This window comes from Columba livia, chromosome 14, assembly GCF_036013475.1.
Source record: "Columba livia isolate bColLiv1 breed racing homer chromosome 14, bColLiv1.pat.W.v2, whole genome shotgun sequence".
NCBI lineage: Eukaryota > Metazoa > Chordata > Aves > Columbiformes > Columbidae > Columba > Columba livia.
The window spans coordinates 10,799,294-10,816,136 of NC_088615.1; the positions used below are offsets into that span (position 1 = coordinate 10,799,294).

At 42.3% G+C, this 16,843-nt stretch overlaps 1 protein-coding gene across 4 annotated transcripts in view; it reads left to right on the plus strand.

Moving 5' to 3' along the window:
- Positions 1–16,843, plus strand: part of FSTL4 (follistatin like 4) — a 217,174-nt gene that overhangs the window by 65,734 nt on the left and 134,597 nt on the right. For all 4 annotated transcript variants that reach the window (XM_065030001.1, XM_065030002.1, XM_021289082.2 and 1 more), the window contains exon 4: positions 2,827–3,075. In XM_065030001.1, coding sequence (XP_064886073.1) covers positions 2,827–3,075 — 249 coding nt within the window. The remainder of the gene's footprint in view (positions 1–2,826; positions 3,076–16,843) is intronic.

Consider the following 16,843-nt stretch of genomic DNA (forward strand, 5'->3'; position numbering starts at 1 on the left):
ACCAAAAATATTTGAGGGTTTTGGCAGCTGGTGGGGCAGGGTGCTGCTGTGGCCTGCCCAGATGTGACCTGATGCATTAAATCAGAGCATCCCACCATGAGTGAGGAGTCAGAAATAACCTTCAGTGAGATGCATGGTGCAGTCCTCAGCTGCTGCTGGCTCTCAGGGATCAATTTTTAGTGATCGAGACAGCACAAGAAGGGCTTTGCTGTAATTATGTCTGAATTACATTTATATAGATGGTAATAGCTCCTGAATCTTCGTTTTTAAATATCTTTAGCATTGGCAGCAGTCTCTAAAGCATTGTCTTTGTGGCACATTGTGATGGATAAGCCAAGTGCTTACAGAGATGCAGGTTCTGCCACCGAGAGGAGGAGGAAGAGGAAGATGATGCTTGGCCAGGGGTTCCTCAAGCCCTGATCCTTTGTGCTGCTCTGATCTCCAGCAGACACTGTAAATGCAGATGGCCTTGGCAGTGAGGTCTCCCAGCAGTCACAAAATTTGCATTCTTGAGGACATTTTGCAGAAACTCTGGAACAATTAGTAAAGCAAATAAAGAATATTCAGATACACCTTCCAGGGACTGTGCTTTTTGCACTGCTCAGAGATGCTTTGACCTTCTAGTTTATTATAAGTCAGGAAAAGTCAATATTTCTTAGCTTGCCAAGTTGGAGGAATTTTAATGAGTTATTGAGTCAAATAGTTAATCCTCTGATAACAGATTTTTTTTTTCCCTTTCAGATTTACAGTGATAAAAAACAAAGGCTTAACAGGACGAAGCAAAATGGGGTTTTGTAGAAACTTTTGCTTCTCTTTGTGTACATGCTTTAGCTTCTCGATCAGTAGCAGATGAAACATAGCTTTAACAGTGGGGCATTTCATATTGCCATAAAATGCTGCGCAAGCAGGGCTGTGTTGTTGTTAGCAAGGAATTTAGCATGATGAAAAGGAACTGATAGATTGAAGTAGCTCATGCTGATGCTCCTCACATCCCCCTTGTATGCGATGGGAGGATCTTTGGGTGAGATCTGACCTGCTCTCCTGGGCTGAACTTTTCTGCTGCTTGAAAAACCTTGGAAGATAAGAGCCCTGGGTGTATTTTGGAGGACACTGTGGTGCTACAGTTGCTGCAGGATTTGTCCCACTGGATGCCGGAGCACATCTGAAGCACTGCTTCCACTTGAGCTTCCTCTGAAATCTCTAGTGCACACCAAAACCTCAGTGAGAGCCAAACCTGCTTCTGGCAAATGGAGGCAACAGGGATTTGCTACAAAACGGTCTTGTTGGTCCAGACTGAGTCACTGGTCTGGGTGCAGTGGCTGCTGGAAAGCTTTGCAAGGCTGGCAGCGGGCTGTGCATGACAAAATGTTTATTCCTGCCTTAATTATGCCTTTTGCAGCATCCCTTTGTAATTCTCAACTTTGTGTACTCCAATTAGCACAGAATAATCTAATTTCCTGGAACTCTCTTCATTGGGTACAAGGCTAATTATTGGTCTGAGTAGTGGCTTGTTTGGAAGTACCCTGTCCTGTATGAGTTATAATGATGTTCTTTTGTAAGCCTTTAAGCGAGGAAACTTCAGAAGCAGGAAATGTTATAGCACAAGGGCAACTTCCTTAGCCTTTTAATAGTATCAAATAGCAGATAGTAGTGTTCAGAACATTATAATCCAATGAATTCTTAAAAGAAGAAAAGCTATTTTTCATTATATGTCATTCTTCAGAGTGCAGAGGTAGATACTGGTTGTCCCTTTTACAGCGAGAAGCGTCTTCTCACAATATTCCCTTGACTTCAGTGATAGTCTTTCTTGGTGCTTGTTTGTTTTGTTTTCTTTTCCAAAAGCTCTCAGCAATTGTCTGTCTGGGCTTTCATTGAAACCTGTCTGAATTTTAGCCCTGGGGGATGTTCTGCTTCTGGCTCATGGGTGGAAATTGGACTCTGAATGTGGACATTGGTAAAATGAAGCTCCTTGTGAGGGAGTGTAGCTTTTCAGAATTGCTTTCTGATTGTAACTCATGGCCAGAGTTTGGGAACTGGAGTACTCTCACTGGATTTTATTTTAGGGTCTCGTTTCACAAAGGGCTAAAAGAACAAACAGCTACATGTCCATCACTTTTCAGTAAAGCATTTTCAGCAGGTGCTTAATGTTGTGAGGAGTGAGAGCTGGAGGTTTGGGAGCACAGATGTGAAAATGACCCCTCACTATGAGGAAGACCTTGAGGTGCTGGAGCGAGTTGAGAGAAGGGAATGGAGCTGGTGAAGGGTCTGGAGCACAAGTGTGATGGGAGCGGCTGAGTGACCTGGGGGGTTCAGCTGGAGAACAGGAGCTGAGGGGAGACCTCCTGATCTCTGAACTGCCTGAACGGAGCTTGGAGCCAGGGAGGTCGGGCTCTGCTCCCAAGCAGCAGGTGACAGCATGAGAGGAAACAGCCTCAAGTTGCACCAGGGGAGGTTTAGGTTGGATCTTGGGAACAGTTTCCTCCCAGGAAGGGTTGTTGGGCATTGGAACAGGCTGCCCAGGGGAGTGGTGGAGTCACCACCCCTGGAGCGGTTTAGAAGACATGTAGATGTGGTTCTTAGGGACATGGTTTAGAGGTGGATTTTGCGCTGCTGGGCTAATGGTTGGACTTAGTGATCTTAAATGTCTTTTCCAACCAAAATGATTCTGTAATTCCAAGACACTCTTGCAACTGCTGCTGTTTCAAGGGCTGCGCTTTTCTCCTTGGAAACCCTTGTAGCTCCTGTAATGATTGTGCTGCTGCAGCAGATGGGTCTTGGTCTCTTAGGGAAATGTTGCTCACACTGATGTTTTTCTGCTCTTCCCAGTGCTCTATGGGCAGGATGGCCTCCATGCATCGTGTGAGAAGAAGTACTGCGGCCGGGGGAGCAAATGTGTCGTGAACAAGGAGACCGATCAGCCCGAGTGCAGATGCATAGAAGATTGCAAGTCCAGCTACATGCCCGTCTGTGGATCTGATGGCAAATTTTATGAAAATCATTGTCAACTGCATCGAGCCTCCTGTCTGCAGAGGAAGAAAATCTACATTATCCACAGCAAGGACTGTTTCTTCAAAGGTAGGACATCATTAAAAATAAATACTTCTGCAGGACTTTCATCCCTCATCTTACTGTAATCCTGATAAATGACTGAATGGTATGTTTTATCTCTAAGAGAGAAATTCTTCAAGAATGATTTATTCTAGGACACTGTGGAACATAACACAATGTTTTATGCAACTATTAAGCCTCTGAGTGTCATCACCACCCAAAATGTAATCAAACTGGGAATGGATAAATAATTAACATCACTGTGTGCATTGTGTGTACTGTAGTTGTGCTGCTCAGTACTTTCAGCTGCTGGTGTAATAACTTTTTGCAATCCAATTCATTTGGTAAGGCTTTGAACCAGAGAAAGACCAAGAAAAAATATACAGTGTTACAAAAAGTTTGTTGTGAAAATGAGAAACAAGAACCTGCTTAGGCAAATGTCGAGGGCAAAGGAAAGGAGCTGTTTAGATGAAAAAAGAGGAGTGGGAAATGTATGGCCAGAACAGAGTTTTAAATAATTTTAAATACAGTTCTGGTTACCAGTAGGATGCATACATACATCTTTAGTTTTTTTACTGGTTCAGTAGCAAATTTCATTATCGTCATTACATCAAATCACCAAAGGGATGGAGTCCTGTGTCTTTTCCATTAATATTGTGTACACCATGTACCATCCTGTCACAAATCAAGTGATTCTGCAGTAGCAGGAGCGTGTGATAAAATGCCAGGGAGTGGAAGAAGGTATAAATTATTTTACTTCTAATGAGAGGTCTTATAAAGGCCTCACTAGAGTATATCTTGAAAACTTATTGTCAAATATGACTCCATGTACCAACCAAAAGATTTGAGTGAGTTGTTGCAAATATATCCAGTGACATTTACATGATCAAATATGAAAATAATTCCCCTTATCTTCAGCTCACTGGGCACTTGAACCCCTGAGGAGCTTGGCTGTATACAGAGCTATCCATCCCAGGTTCTTGTTTACTAACATGATGCCAGAAGAGCCTGTATAAGAAACAGGAGCCCATCCGAAGAGTTTTAAAAATAATATTTGTAATAAGATAATTAATATCGTTGTGATGCCTTTCGGAGGTACAAAAGCATTACTGTTCTTGTGCCTTGGAGGAGGCGTGGAGACTGAGACCAGACCAAAATTTCCAGATCTATCTAGGCACTGCATGGCATTGTGAAGTCTCATTTATTTTGTAGGTGGGGCTGTGGATGGGGCAGAGGATTGACTTTGTGAATACCAGCTGAACTGGGTTAGTTGGCCACAGACACGCTCTAAATTCGTCAAAGCAGGTGATTAGTGTGGGATCGATAGACCTTGTATGAAGTTAATGTTGGAAAGGGGTCACCTGAAGATATGTTTTGAGGGACAGCAATGAGCAGGTCAAGGTGAAGAGGGATTTCTTTGCTTGTCACTTCAAAAAATGAGCATGTGAAAAGGACACTTGTGCCTTGCTCCTAGAGCTGGTGTTTCTGCCTCTCAGTATTGAGTTGGGTCAGGTCACATATCTGGCTGGAAACTGCCTCCATCCCTGAATAACTTGCAGATGGGACTACAGCATGAGAAACCTCCCAAAGAAAGGGGAAATCTTAATTTCAGAGGTGCTCAGCAGCTCCCTGATCCCACTTGATGCCAGGGGTTTTCTTCCCCTGACTCCCCAAAAAGCGTCTTCAGTTTTTTCATTTTTGTACGTAGCCCACCTTTTTACAACGGTGCTTCTGGCCTGGGGTTTTATACATTCCTTATCACATACAGTGTTAAAGAAAATGAGTTCTCATTGCAGTAATCAGTGCCTCTGCAATGGCTATATTATACCTAATGATACAATGTCACGCTTGAATACTTTTCCTGAACACACCATGAAATTATGTCAGAAAGTAGTTTTGTGTCACAGTTTAAAGTAACCCTTAAACTCTGGCCATGGAGCACTGCTTAACTCTGCTTTTCAGCAGAACAACACCTTTATGGGAGAGAAGAAAGAAACAAACTCACTTCTTTTCACTCATTAATAAATAAAAAAGTAGTTCACACCGCTGTCTGCAGAGATCTAATGGAGGAAAAAAGTTTACCTAAAGGGGGGGATGATGCCACAGAGTGTGACTCTGTAGGAATATTTGGCTTCAGCCCTTGTTTCTGCCATGCGGTTCCTCAGTAACCTTCTGTGTATCTTTCCATTGTTTTGTACTTTAGTCTCCTGTTTCCAAATCAAGAATTATAGTGTTTTCTTTTAAATAGAAATTAGTGGTAAGCAATTAAGCTACAGGTTTGTAAGCAATATTATGAGTGTAACATAAAGTGTAAGACTTTATGACTGGATAAAAATCTCAAAGGTGCAAAATATATGGTTCCAACTGGATATTAGATGTACATCTGTCAGTGGGCATGATATTTCTATTTGTTTTCTATCAAGTAGGTAGTTTAATTGTTTGAGTACAATTAGGCTGCTGAGTGGGCTGCTTTGTGTGTTTTTTTTGTCCCAGTTGACTTGTTCAATTAAGACTTAAGTCTCTGCCTGGAGCTGAGGGACACTGCAAATTGCATCTGTGTCCTCTGCCAGGTTACCCAGTTATCATTGACAAACTAGATGGCCTTAACGTATGATGGAGATCAAACAATCCAACTCCACTTTGAGGTAGGTCTGTGTACAGTAGGCTGATAACAAAGCAGATGGCAATGATCTTGTTTTCTTTTGTTTAATTTGGGGAAAGGTTTTTTTTTTGGTGTTTTGACATATTCATCACTTGTGAAGTACCTTGTAAATACTGGTGTATAGCAAATACTTGTACGTGACTGGGAGCATTGCTTGATTTGTGCTACCTCATGAGCATTTCATTCATATTAGCAGTAGCATTGGGAAGAGCAGGAGAGAATTTGGCTCTGGGCAAATTCCCGATTTCTCCTTTGCACAGCCTCGAATTAAATGTCTCCTTGAAACCCAGAGAGCTCAAGAAGTTTAAAAAAAACTTGTGTGCCTTCAGACATCCAGATTCTGCCACAGTATTGTTTGAGTTAGTACATGTCTCTTTAAAGCTACCTGGAAAATCACACAGACCTGCTGGGTGGAATTGGGCCATGAGGAAACATCGGCTCTCTGGTGTTGGTAAACATGGGTAAATTATATCAGTGTTGTTTGTGGAAGACCTCACGGAAGGTGGCAGTCCTTGGTGTGCAGACTTTGGGCTGAGCTGGCTGCCGTGCCCAAGGCTTGGGCTGGCAAATGGACACAACATCCCAGGTGGGAGCACATTGAAATGTGGGCGAAGCAGTGAGAGGTCCCAGCAGGAGGTTGCTCCCCAGGCTTCATCTTCATCCTGCACCCTCTGGTGCAGCACAGCTCCCCAGTGCTGCCATGCACAAAAATACAAATGCCATCTGCTTTTCTCAGTTGACAAAGCAAATGTGAAACAGGTGGAAAACTTCACTTAGGAGTTTGGAGCTCAAAGGGAAATACCATAAAGCAGAAGTCCTACATCCAGAGGTCTCAGGAGAAACGTCACTCCTACTCGTAGCTGTTGAAATTCTCCTCGACCCAGTTGTCTTCACTTGTGTGAAACATAGTTTAGTTTTCCCATAGGAAAACATTCTATTTAAGACTTTTCTTCTATGTGGCAGGGTTTTTTTGTATATTTTCACTTTTTTTTTGTGAGATCCTTTCGTCATTTGATTCGAGTGTTGGTGATTTTGAGTGGGTAACAAAATACAGGAGGAGAAAATGCTTTTGCTCTTTGCCGAGGAGGAGAAGAAAGAAGTTTGTCTTCCCCAAAAGCACTCCCAATACCCATGAAAACTGGAAAGGTACCTGCACTCGTATTGGCATTTGTCCCACAGATGTCCAAAAAGAGCAGTTGGCCTGGAAATGTTCCTATTTAATAAATGCCTTGGATAATGCAGCTATATCATTTTAACACAGTGATTTGGACTATGCTTTGCTTTCCCATAGCGGTAGTCTCCTCTTTTCCACTTCTATTCATTTTTCTCTCCTTTTGACTTTTTAAACCCATTGTCTCTTCACTCATTTCATTATTTTTGGCCAGCAAAAGCTGCGGGTACACCACTCAGTACAGTTTTTCTTCCCTTACCTCTTTCTTTTCTCCAGAAACATCAGAGCATTGCACTTCTCTAGCAGTGTACATACATTAGAGAAATTCTTTCTGATTAGAAGTACGCTTTTCCATTTTCAGGGTTTAGGAGCAATTTTTTCTTTTCTTTCTTTCCTTCCCTCCCTGCTCTTTCCTGCGAGATCAGCAATCCTAAAGCTCCCCTGCATCAGCCAAGCCCCTGCTAGAGCAAGGCAGTTGTGTTTCTTGCCCAAGCTCATTCCTTATTTTCTCTGGTTCTGACATCCTCCCTTTATCCAGGTGCATTTTTTTTTTTTGTAAAAAGCTCAGCTTTTCTTGCCAGGCTGTACAGTGGCTTTGTACTGCAGCTGGTCAGATTTAGTGTGTGCTCTGGCATGAATTCAATCCAACTTAGTTGACCAAATTCTTGAACTTTCCATTATGTGAATGCACTGCACCTGTACTGATTACTTTATTCATTTTTTTTTATTCAGTCCAACTTCTGCTAAATGTCTAATTTTATGGATCTGACAGAATTTTATGTGGAGTGATGGGGCACTATAAAGACGCATTCGTGTCTGGTATTCCAGTCCTGTTCTCTTTCTTCCTCCAGTCTCTCCTGAAATGTCAGTAGTAATTTTTCCAATAATTTATTCTCATTGCTTAAAATATATATATTTTCTTTTAAGTAAATACATGACAGTAGTCTTGCCCCTCACACAAGGTCAATTTTTGCTCCACAATAAATCAGATTTTTTGTAGAGGTTTTGTACAGAATTTCGAAAGAAATCCTTGTGGAGAACCACCCACCTTTCTCCTTTCTGCTGCATACATGAGCACAATGCTGGGCTTGAGCCTTTCATTGTTGCTCTGAACAACATTTCATACCACAAACCTATATATAACCTTCCAAAATGTACATGCCCATGTATTGGGGTGTGCAGGTGCGTATGCACATTGAAAGAATGAAAATAACATGTTCTCTCATGACATTTATGCACGTATAGCATAGAGGATGGAGCCTGTCTCTGCATGGGAGGAGAATGAGAAACAAGAGGAAAAGCTGAAACGGGAGGTTCAGCCTGGATGGATGGAGCTGGTTTCCCAGTGAGGATGACCAAGTGGTGGGACAGGCTGCCAGGTGCCTCCTCCATCTCTGGGGACTTTCCAGACCTGGCTGGGAACAGCCCTGAGAAACCTTGTCTGACTCTGCTCTAAATTTTTAAATGCTGAGGCCTCTTTAACTCCTATGATTCCATAATCTTAATTATTTTATGGCCTTAAGTGACATTTTTCCTTTTCAACTTCTTTTCTTTCTTTCCTCCAGTTCTCAGAAAGTTTCCTTCTAATTATGGAAAATTATAATCTTCTGCATATCAACAGAAAACCTTCTCTGCTTGAATGTAAATAAATTACAAACTTGGAGAAAAACCAAGCAGGGTAATAACTTGTGTGATGTATCTCGGCTGTAATCTGGAGCAGATATGAATTCAGCCTCAGGTGCTGGTGGGTTATTTCCTCCGCGTTTTATTTGTTGTCCATGTGTTAGTTTGGCGTTTTGTTACTTTCAGAGTAATTTGCCCTAGTGAACAGCATTTCAAAACATCTCTGAGAAGGTTCTGGTTGTTTTGCTCATTTAGTTGTTGCAAAACAGACAAACCCACTCTGTCGGCTGGTTTGCAGGCTGCAAAGAAACCTGCTCCATTAAACACTCACTATCTTTCCAGCTGGAAAAAAAAAATTCTGAGTGTGAACTAATGGCAGATTTCCCAGCTGGCAATTAATATTTGCTGATTTAACTTTGCAGCACTGCTGACAGGCTGCTCGGCAGCGGCGAGATGGATTTGGAGCCGTTGGGAGGCATCAATTAATCCCTCTCGGGAGGAGTCAGGGGTCTTGGACGTGTAGGTCTGGCCTATAATGATCTTTTCAGTGTCCAATGTAAATATATTAGGACTTTCAAATGTTATAAAGAGAGATAAGTGCTGCATATAATGGAGGAGTGTGTTTGCTCTCAGTGGAGCTGATCCAGTTCTTGCTATACTTGAATACTCCAGGACTATGGATACCAAAGGGATTTCTTACTATTCCCAGGCTGCTTTTTCAGCTCCTTCCACTGACTCTCTTGGGGAGGGATCAATTTTATGCGGCTTTTCAGGCTGAATCCTCTTAAATGTGATTGGCAGCTTAATTCCTTATAAACAGACTGGATCCATCTTTAGGGTAAATTATGGAAGCTCCATTGACTTATGCGAGGAGGCGAACATGAGGCAGTCTGCTCATAGCTTCACTAATAGGAAGTTTGTAAGAGTATATTTAAGAGCTTTAGGAGTATTTTCCATCTGTTTTCCTTTTAGAAGACCTTTGCTCACATTATTGAAATTCACAGAAGGGAAATCTTGGCCCTCTAAGAGTCAGTAGTGAAACTGTCCCTGATATAGTTGGGCTTTCACTGGAAATAAACACTGATAACAAGACAGCACAAGAAAAAGAATCAAAATTAGCAAAGGTCCCAAAACAAGTCCCAGAAGAAGTTCCCAAAGAAGAAATATATGCAAGATTTATTTATTTAATAAAAAAAAAAAGTCTTTGCGACCTAATACATATTAATAATAGGAAGCCTTTTCTGAAGACCTGATGTCTGTAGTGGTAACCCTACAAGTTCAGAGGAAAGTGAGACTGGAGGACTGCGTTGGACACTACATTTGAAATGGTCAATCAAAAGGTGAATTATGTCAGCTGTAACTCCTCGCTGCAGTGCCATTACTGCATCTGCTTCGCCAAAACCCGATCTCTGTTTCCTTGATGCTGGGACTGCACGGGCTGGTGAGGCATTTCAGATGCAGTAGGTAAAGCTGAAATGGCAGAAAACGTACCATGGATGGAGCTAGTGGACAAAGTGGTATCATCTAAAGCAATCCCTGTCAGCATTGCATGCGTTTTTGTAGCCCCAGTTTGAGGCAATGGTCATTTGGGGAGTGCAGGAGTAATGTGACATTTTGTTTTTAATATGAAATTCTGTAAAGTTTGTTTTTTTACAGCAGTCATGACTGAGGCCCCTGTGAACAGTTTTATTCGGTGACTGTTATCTGTTTCATCTTATTTAAGGACCAGTCTATTAATCTCCAGTCACCAGTCTTGATATGTATGGCCATTATATCTTCCATAAAACCAAACAGCTTCATATTGTTGTAGTAGCGTTGGTGCCACCATGATGGTCTAAGAATGAAAATGTGGAGAACTTTTTTTTTTTTTTTTTACTCCCTTATGTCTTATTTCTTGTTTCAGTTCTGTAGCATCTGCAGTAATTTGGAGGATTCCTCATGTGTCAAATGTTTATGAAAATAGAATTGTGTCAAGCTATACCTTTCAGAATGCCGTTTCCTGGAGGATGCTCATGGGCAGGACAGACCCTCAGCTGGGTGACACTGGGGGCACACATGGACAGGGCTTGCACAGCAAAAAGCTCAGCTGGCCAAGCTGCTGGCAAAGCACTTGCTGCTGCTGTGATTTCCCACTGATTCTCAGTGGAGCTAATGGTAAAATTGGTGATCTGAGCATACCTATATATTGGGAAGGATAGAACCTGATTCTGGATGCTTGGTGGCTGCAGTCAGCTTTGCATATGTACTCAGCCGCCTAATGAAGCGATAATTACAGTTTAATTCAGTTGGGTCTCAAAACCAACAAAAACCAAACGAACACAAAAAACCCTCAACGAACTCTGAGACCCTGAGAGAGGACGAGAGATTGCTGATTGCTTTAGAAAGAAAACGGAAAAGGTTAAAAGGTAGAGATGAGCATTGACGGATTAAGACAATTAGATCGTGGTAAAGGATGCTGGAAACCGAATGGAGGAAAACAAATGTATAGAATACATTTTAGGGCTGGAGAGACTCAGGCAAGGAGATTTAGAAGTGCTTTAAAGATAAAAGGGACTGACACTTGAGAATAGTTGATTAAAAGCTATTCAGCACAAATGCTAATTTTTTTCTGGGTGCTCAGTGTAAAAAATCTGTGGAGCCAATAGAAATTCTGAGCGCTGGGGAATACCAACAGGCTGGATGCTGTGGATTCAATTAAGGGGCTGCGAAGAGAAAAGCTCATGCAGCTTTCACCAGCCTTTGCTGCTCCTGCCTCTCCGCTCGAGGATTTAACAGGCACTTTTTGCTAATATGCTCAAGAGGGCTGAATCCTACCGGAGGTGTCGTGAAGCCAGAGGAATACCATTGAAAATAAGCATTCTGCCAGAGCTCTGCAGCACGAGGTGCTGATAAAGCCCTTTGTAATTCCTCAGTTGCTTTTTTCGCATATTGCATTGAAGCCGTGTTCTTGCTGGATGTGCACAAAGTGCCAGCGGTGAGGGTATCTGCCTTCCCTCGCCTGCGTGAGATGAAACTGTTCCCACAAACATTAAAACTTGGTGTAGCGATCTAATGAAAGATCTGGTCTGTCTGCTCGTGACTTGAAGGCTCTTCGAGTAAAACTTCTCCTTTTTTGGTAAAAAGCTGAGTCACGGAGAGGAATTTAAGTTGTAAAGTGCTTAGTTAATTAGAAGTACAACAGTTTGTGTTGTGATGGGTGCCACGGTGGTGGGGGGATTAACGCCCCATCCCCGTGCCCAGCGCTGATTTGGTTGGTCCCTGTGCGGTTGCAGGGATTCAGCATCCAGCCATGGAATCATAGAATCATTTTGGTTGGAAAAGACCTTTAAGGACTGGCTCATTGAGCTGCAGGTACCGATTGCTTGTGAATTAGCCCTGACACTGGCACCTACTGTGGGGTGTGCTCTGCTGCTGGAGTGTACATGTAAATCCCATTACCTCTCATTGAGGATCTATCACAAATTAAGGAGTAGGAGGAAGGTTTCCAGGTGATATTTAAATGGGATGTTCTTACTGATAATATTTTGCGTTTTCCATCAAACTATCCAGAATGCTTTAAAAATTAATGAATTAGACCTTGCAGCACTCCTGTATGCCAGGAAAATAGCGATCCACCTATTATAGAGGAGGAATTGAAGTCTAGAAGAGAGCTGGTGACTTTCTCAAGGTTATAGAAATGACTATCAGAGCTTTTGTTAAATCATCCCAATTCTAGACTTCCTGTCCCTGTAAAATCCCCTGCTGTGTGCTGTTTTTCCTGTAGGTTTTGCAGGCGTGAAGGAGGATCATGACCTGGCTGGTTCTGCTGAATGCAGAATCCCTTTGCCCAATCAGGGATACAACAGGTTGTGGTCAGTAGGGATGTGATTGTGGTGCATTATGTCTGTGATGGTGGAGTTGAGCTGTCCTTGGCATGTGGGAGAGCAGGTTTTGAAACCCATCCAGCTGCTCTACTCGCATAAAGGATTGCCTCATGTTCAGGTTTGGGGCTCTGGAAGGGAAAGGAAATTTTGCAGTTTTGCAAATGCAATTGCAGCCTCTTCATCTCGTAATGATCTTGCTGAATAAAAAATATCCCCATGGTAATAAACATGTGTGATGGAGAAAATCACAGCTCATTCCTCTTCTGCTCTTTCAGTTAAAAATTCAGAGGAGAAAATAACTGCACAGTTCAGAGTGAGAAACTTGCTCACTTACAATTATATTTAAATGTAACCTTCACAGTAAAAAGCCTATTGGCATGACAAGTCCAGAGAAAGACATTTGTTTTCCTTTTGAGTGAGGGCTGTTTTCACTGAAACAGCCTGATGGGCTAAACAAAGGTTCACCTGTAGCAGGTTCAACATGTAAAATGCTTGGGATTTGTCTCTTCCCACAATCACTGCAATCTCCTGTCAGGGACTGTCAGAGTTTTCCTCTTCCCTGCTTAACTTGCTTTTTATCTGCCACACTGACAATTTACTTGAGAGTTTAGTGAATGCAGCTGTTTCTCAGGAATAACGCGAGGAATTTCAGTTTGAAAATTATTTCTGAGTAATATATGAAATTTTAGTGGTGTTTTATTTATTTATCCTACTCAGAGGGTTGTGATCAAGATGTAGAAAAGCCTGAGAGAAAGAATATGAGTGCACCCAAAATATACATGGGGCTTTTGCTTTGCCCTTAGAGCTCAGGCGAGGCTTTGCCGTCACAGCATCGTCAGCTCTCTGCTGTTGTGGCACAGTAGCTCCCTGGGGAGGGTTTGTGCTGGGATTTGGGAGGTGTTGGTTCCTCTTGGTGCGTTTTGGGCATGTGCAAGGACATTGTGAGCACCCATCAGTTCTGGGGACCCTTCTCCAACACCAGTCAAGATCCTCACCAGAGTTTTTCCAGTGGAATCCATAATGCGGAATGCCAGGTGTTATTATAATTTTTTTTTTTTTTTTCCATTAAATTGAGAGCAAGCCAAATATTGTGAAAACATTTGTGGTGAATATTTAGTTGCATTTTTGTATATAAGCACTTTGGCTGTATCCATGGCCCTTTAGTTTGCTATTCATGAATATTTTAGCAAATTGATTTGCTAACAAGAATGTTGCCAGGAAGCAAGTGTTCCTGAATATTTGTAGAAAAACGGATTTAACTTTGTATTTGTAGTTGCTTGCCATGGAAGCCTCATCTCAGCGCTCCTCTGGGAGGACCTAAGTAGCCAATTAAAACAAATCTTGTTTGGAAATGTTGGTTCTCAGAACCTGCCCAGAAATAAACTCAATCAAGGACTGATTGACCAGCTGTGGTAAGTTACCTTTCACCATAGCATCTGGGTGCCTTGCAGGTGAACTAGCAGCAGTACTTGCAGGAACTGCTGATATTTGGCCTTTTTTTTTTGGATCAGAGCTGTGCTCAGGCTCTTCTGAGGGAAATATTTATAAATAAATATTTTAGTTCGGGGTTTCCCATGTAACATGAAGGTTTTGGAAGGGGAAGTGGGCTCTGGATTCTGCTGCGTTCCTCTGGTTTGAGTTGTAAAACAGTCTAAAATAAAATTGCCACAGTGCTATTCTCATATGACCAGTGTTTGAGTATTTATATTTGAATTTTAGAATAATGTGGGGAAAAAATAAAAAATAAAGGGCGGTGAATACTCACTGAGCTCAAGGACTCCAAGTGCTGTGCCGAAGGCCATGGAGTGTGGGACCGTGGGTGAGCATTTCTGGGGTCACTCTGAGCAGGGGTTTTGGGGTGCTCCTGCATGAGTATAGAGAGTTCTGTTCACCCAATGTGCAGGAACATCTCCGTCCCAAAGACTCTGCAGCTCAAGGCATCATGGCAGTGCGTGGTGAGGGAGCTGCTCTTTCCCATGGGCTTGATGGTGAGTTGGCACTTGGGATACCTGCTTGGGGGAAAAGAGGTTGGAGTAAGGAATATTTACTATTTAGAGCATAAAATCCGTGCTCTAAACTAGAGCCAAGTGGTTTTGTTTGGTCCATGCACTCTGACAAACGCAGCCCTTGTTTGGGCGGCAGCTTTGCCCTCCTGCATTTGTCTTTTCTGTCCTGAGAACAGAGCGATCTGTGTTAACAAAATGTTGGGCTGCTGAAGCCCCGGTCACGTGTGGCTTCTGATGCTGGATGGTTTTTGTGCAGTTTGCTCAGCTGGCTGGAACCTGGCACATGGATGTGCAGTAGAGGAGTCACGCTCAGTGCTGGACCTCTCCATACATGGCTTCCTGTTACCTTCCCATTCGTTCCCTATGATGGTTATCGTCAGACTTTAGTCGTCACCCTGCTGTAGGCATTTGTGATATTTGGCCATTTTCTAGAGAAAATTATTCCCAGAAGCAGGGGTCAACCCATCTAAATGCAGCAGGTGCAACTCAGATGGCGTTTGGGAAGAAGTCTGCATCCAACATGTACATGAGATGCTCGTCACATCTGGAAAACATCTGTCTTGGACTCATAATTTGGCATTGTCATTCTTGGAGTCACAGCAAAACAGGGCCTTGTGGGAAATGTTTAATACTCCTGGACACGTTGTGTTTTGGTTTAATGGTAAAATAGCTTGTTAGGTCCAAACAAACTGACAGAAAATCTTGCTGAAGCTGTACAGTGCCGAGGAAGTAAAAGGCTATTAAGAGAAAAAACTCAGCCCCTCTGAACCCATGAGATTTTGGCTGCAGTTTTGCTGGAACAGAACTGAAAGATAATTGAAGGCATTTTGTGGCCCCACACTGGCTTTCAGCTGGGTTTTATTTTACATAATGAGCCAGTGAAAATCAGAGTACAGTTACTTTGGGTTCGTTATAAAGATGTGAACAGGTTGGAGTTTCGGGCTCATCAGTTGTGGCTAATTCCTTTGGCTCTTCTAAAACTGAAAAGCTTAATTTTCCTTTGCAAGAGGTGGTGTGGGCACGAGCGGCACAGAGGGCTGCAGCGAGCACGGAGAAGCTGTTGGTGCTTTGCTCCTCCTGAGCAGCCGCTTCCCAAACGCATTCCTCTTCCTGCCCTAATGGGATTTCTGCATATTTTGTACAGTCAGATTTCATTTTTGGAGGCTTCAAAAAGATCAGGAATTGGAGAAAGGGTTTAAGAAATGCTTAGTTTTCCTGTTTGGTATTGTTATGACCATGAGAGTGGATCTGGTGTGTAATGGCATCTGATCTGTTTCATCCATGCAACTATAAGTCTTTGGTAACCTGAGATCTGGGAATGTAGTAATAGAACTTATTTTTCTTCAACCTAAGACAGATAAAATATCTCAAAAGACCACATGCCAATAGAAACCAAACTTAAGAAAGGAGCTGCCTTGAATCCCCAAATCTGGTCTCCTTGCTCCTCAGAAAGACTGCAGAAAAATCTGTCATCCCCAAGGAGGAGCCTGAGAACTCTGACATTTTGCAGTAATCAGGTAGAATTACAGCATCTCTAGACATATCTTTAACCTATTTACTCGAATTTCATTCACATAATCTCATAACATCCGTTGGATCAGAAAACAGCCCAGAGCCACATCTGCAAAATATTTCATGAAGTGTTTTGATCTGGGAACGCAAAATCATGGTATAGGTTTCCTATAGAATATTTTATATCTGGTTTTTGGGGGGAATTTTTTATTTATTGTTTTCCCCGCTTATTTAAGCTTTCCATTATCTTCTCCTTTCCGTCCCCCATCAAACATTTACACACTCTTGCTGCCATGCTCTTTTAGAAGATTTTCTAAACCAGGCACAAACTGGAGTCAGCCCATAAGAACTGCAGAGATCCTGTTTGGGTAGGTTTTTTTAAGCCGTATTTCAAATATGTGGCTGTGTAGGAGGGTCCTGTGGCCAGGACACGCAGAGCTCAGAATTGTTGCTGGAGCCATCGCTGCCAGGCAGGCATGAAACACTGCAAATGTAAGTTGGGCTGTATCCCACAGTATTAAAAAAACAAAGCAAACCACAGTGTCTTTACCCAAGTTCAGAAGTGTACCCGATGGCAAAATATATCTGCAATCAATAAGTTAAAAGGCAATGTGAGTAGGATTGTGTTTTTGTTTTTTTTTAAAGAACATCCGTATTTAGTTGAAATGCAGGAAGAGCATTTTTTAGGGGCCTTGAAAATTATATTAGAACTCTGTAGATGGCTGTAATTGTTGTGTCTTTTGGCAGTATAAGGGGTAATCTTTGTAGACTGCTATGACTAGAACTATGGAGTTGGCAAACCACCTAAAAACTCCTGTTCTAAGGAAGGTTAAAAAAAAATAAAATCTAGCTCAGTGTATTGAAGAAAATACTTGAAACTTGTAGAAATAGTCTTCCAAGTCCTGGATTGAATAAGCATTTGAGTAGGTGTTGTATAAAGCTGATCCAATTGAGGTTT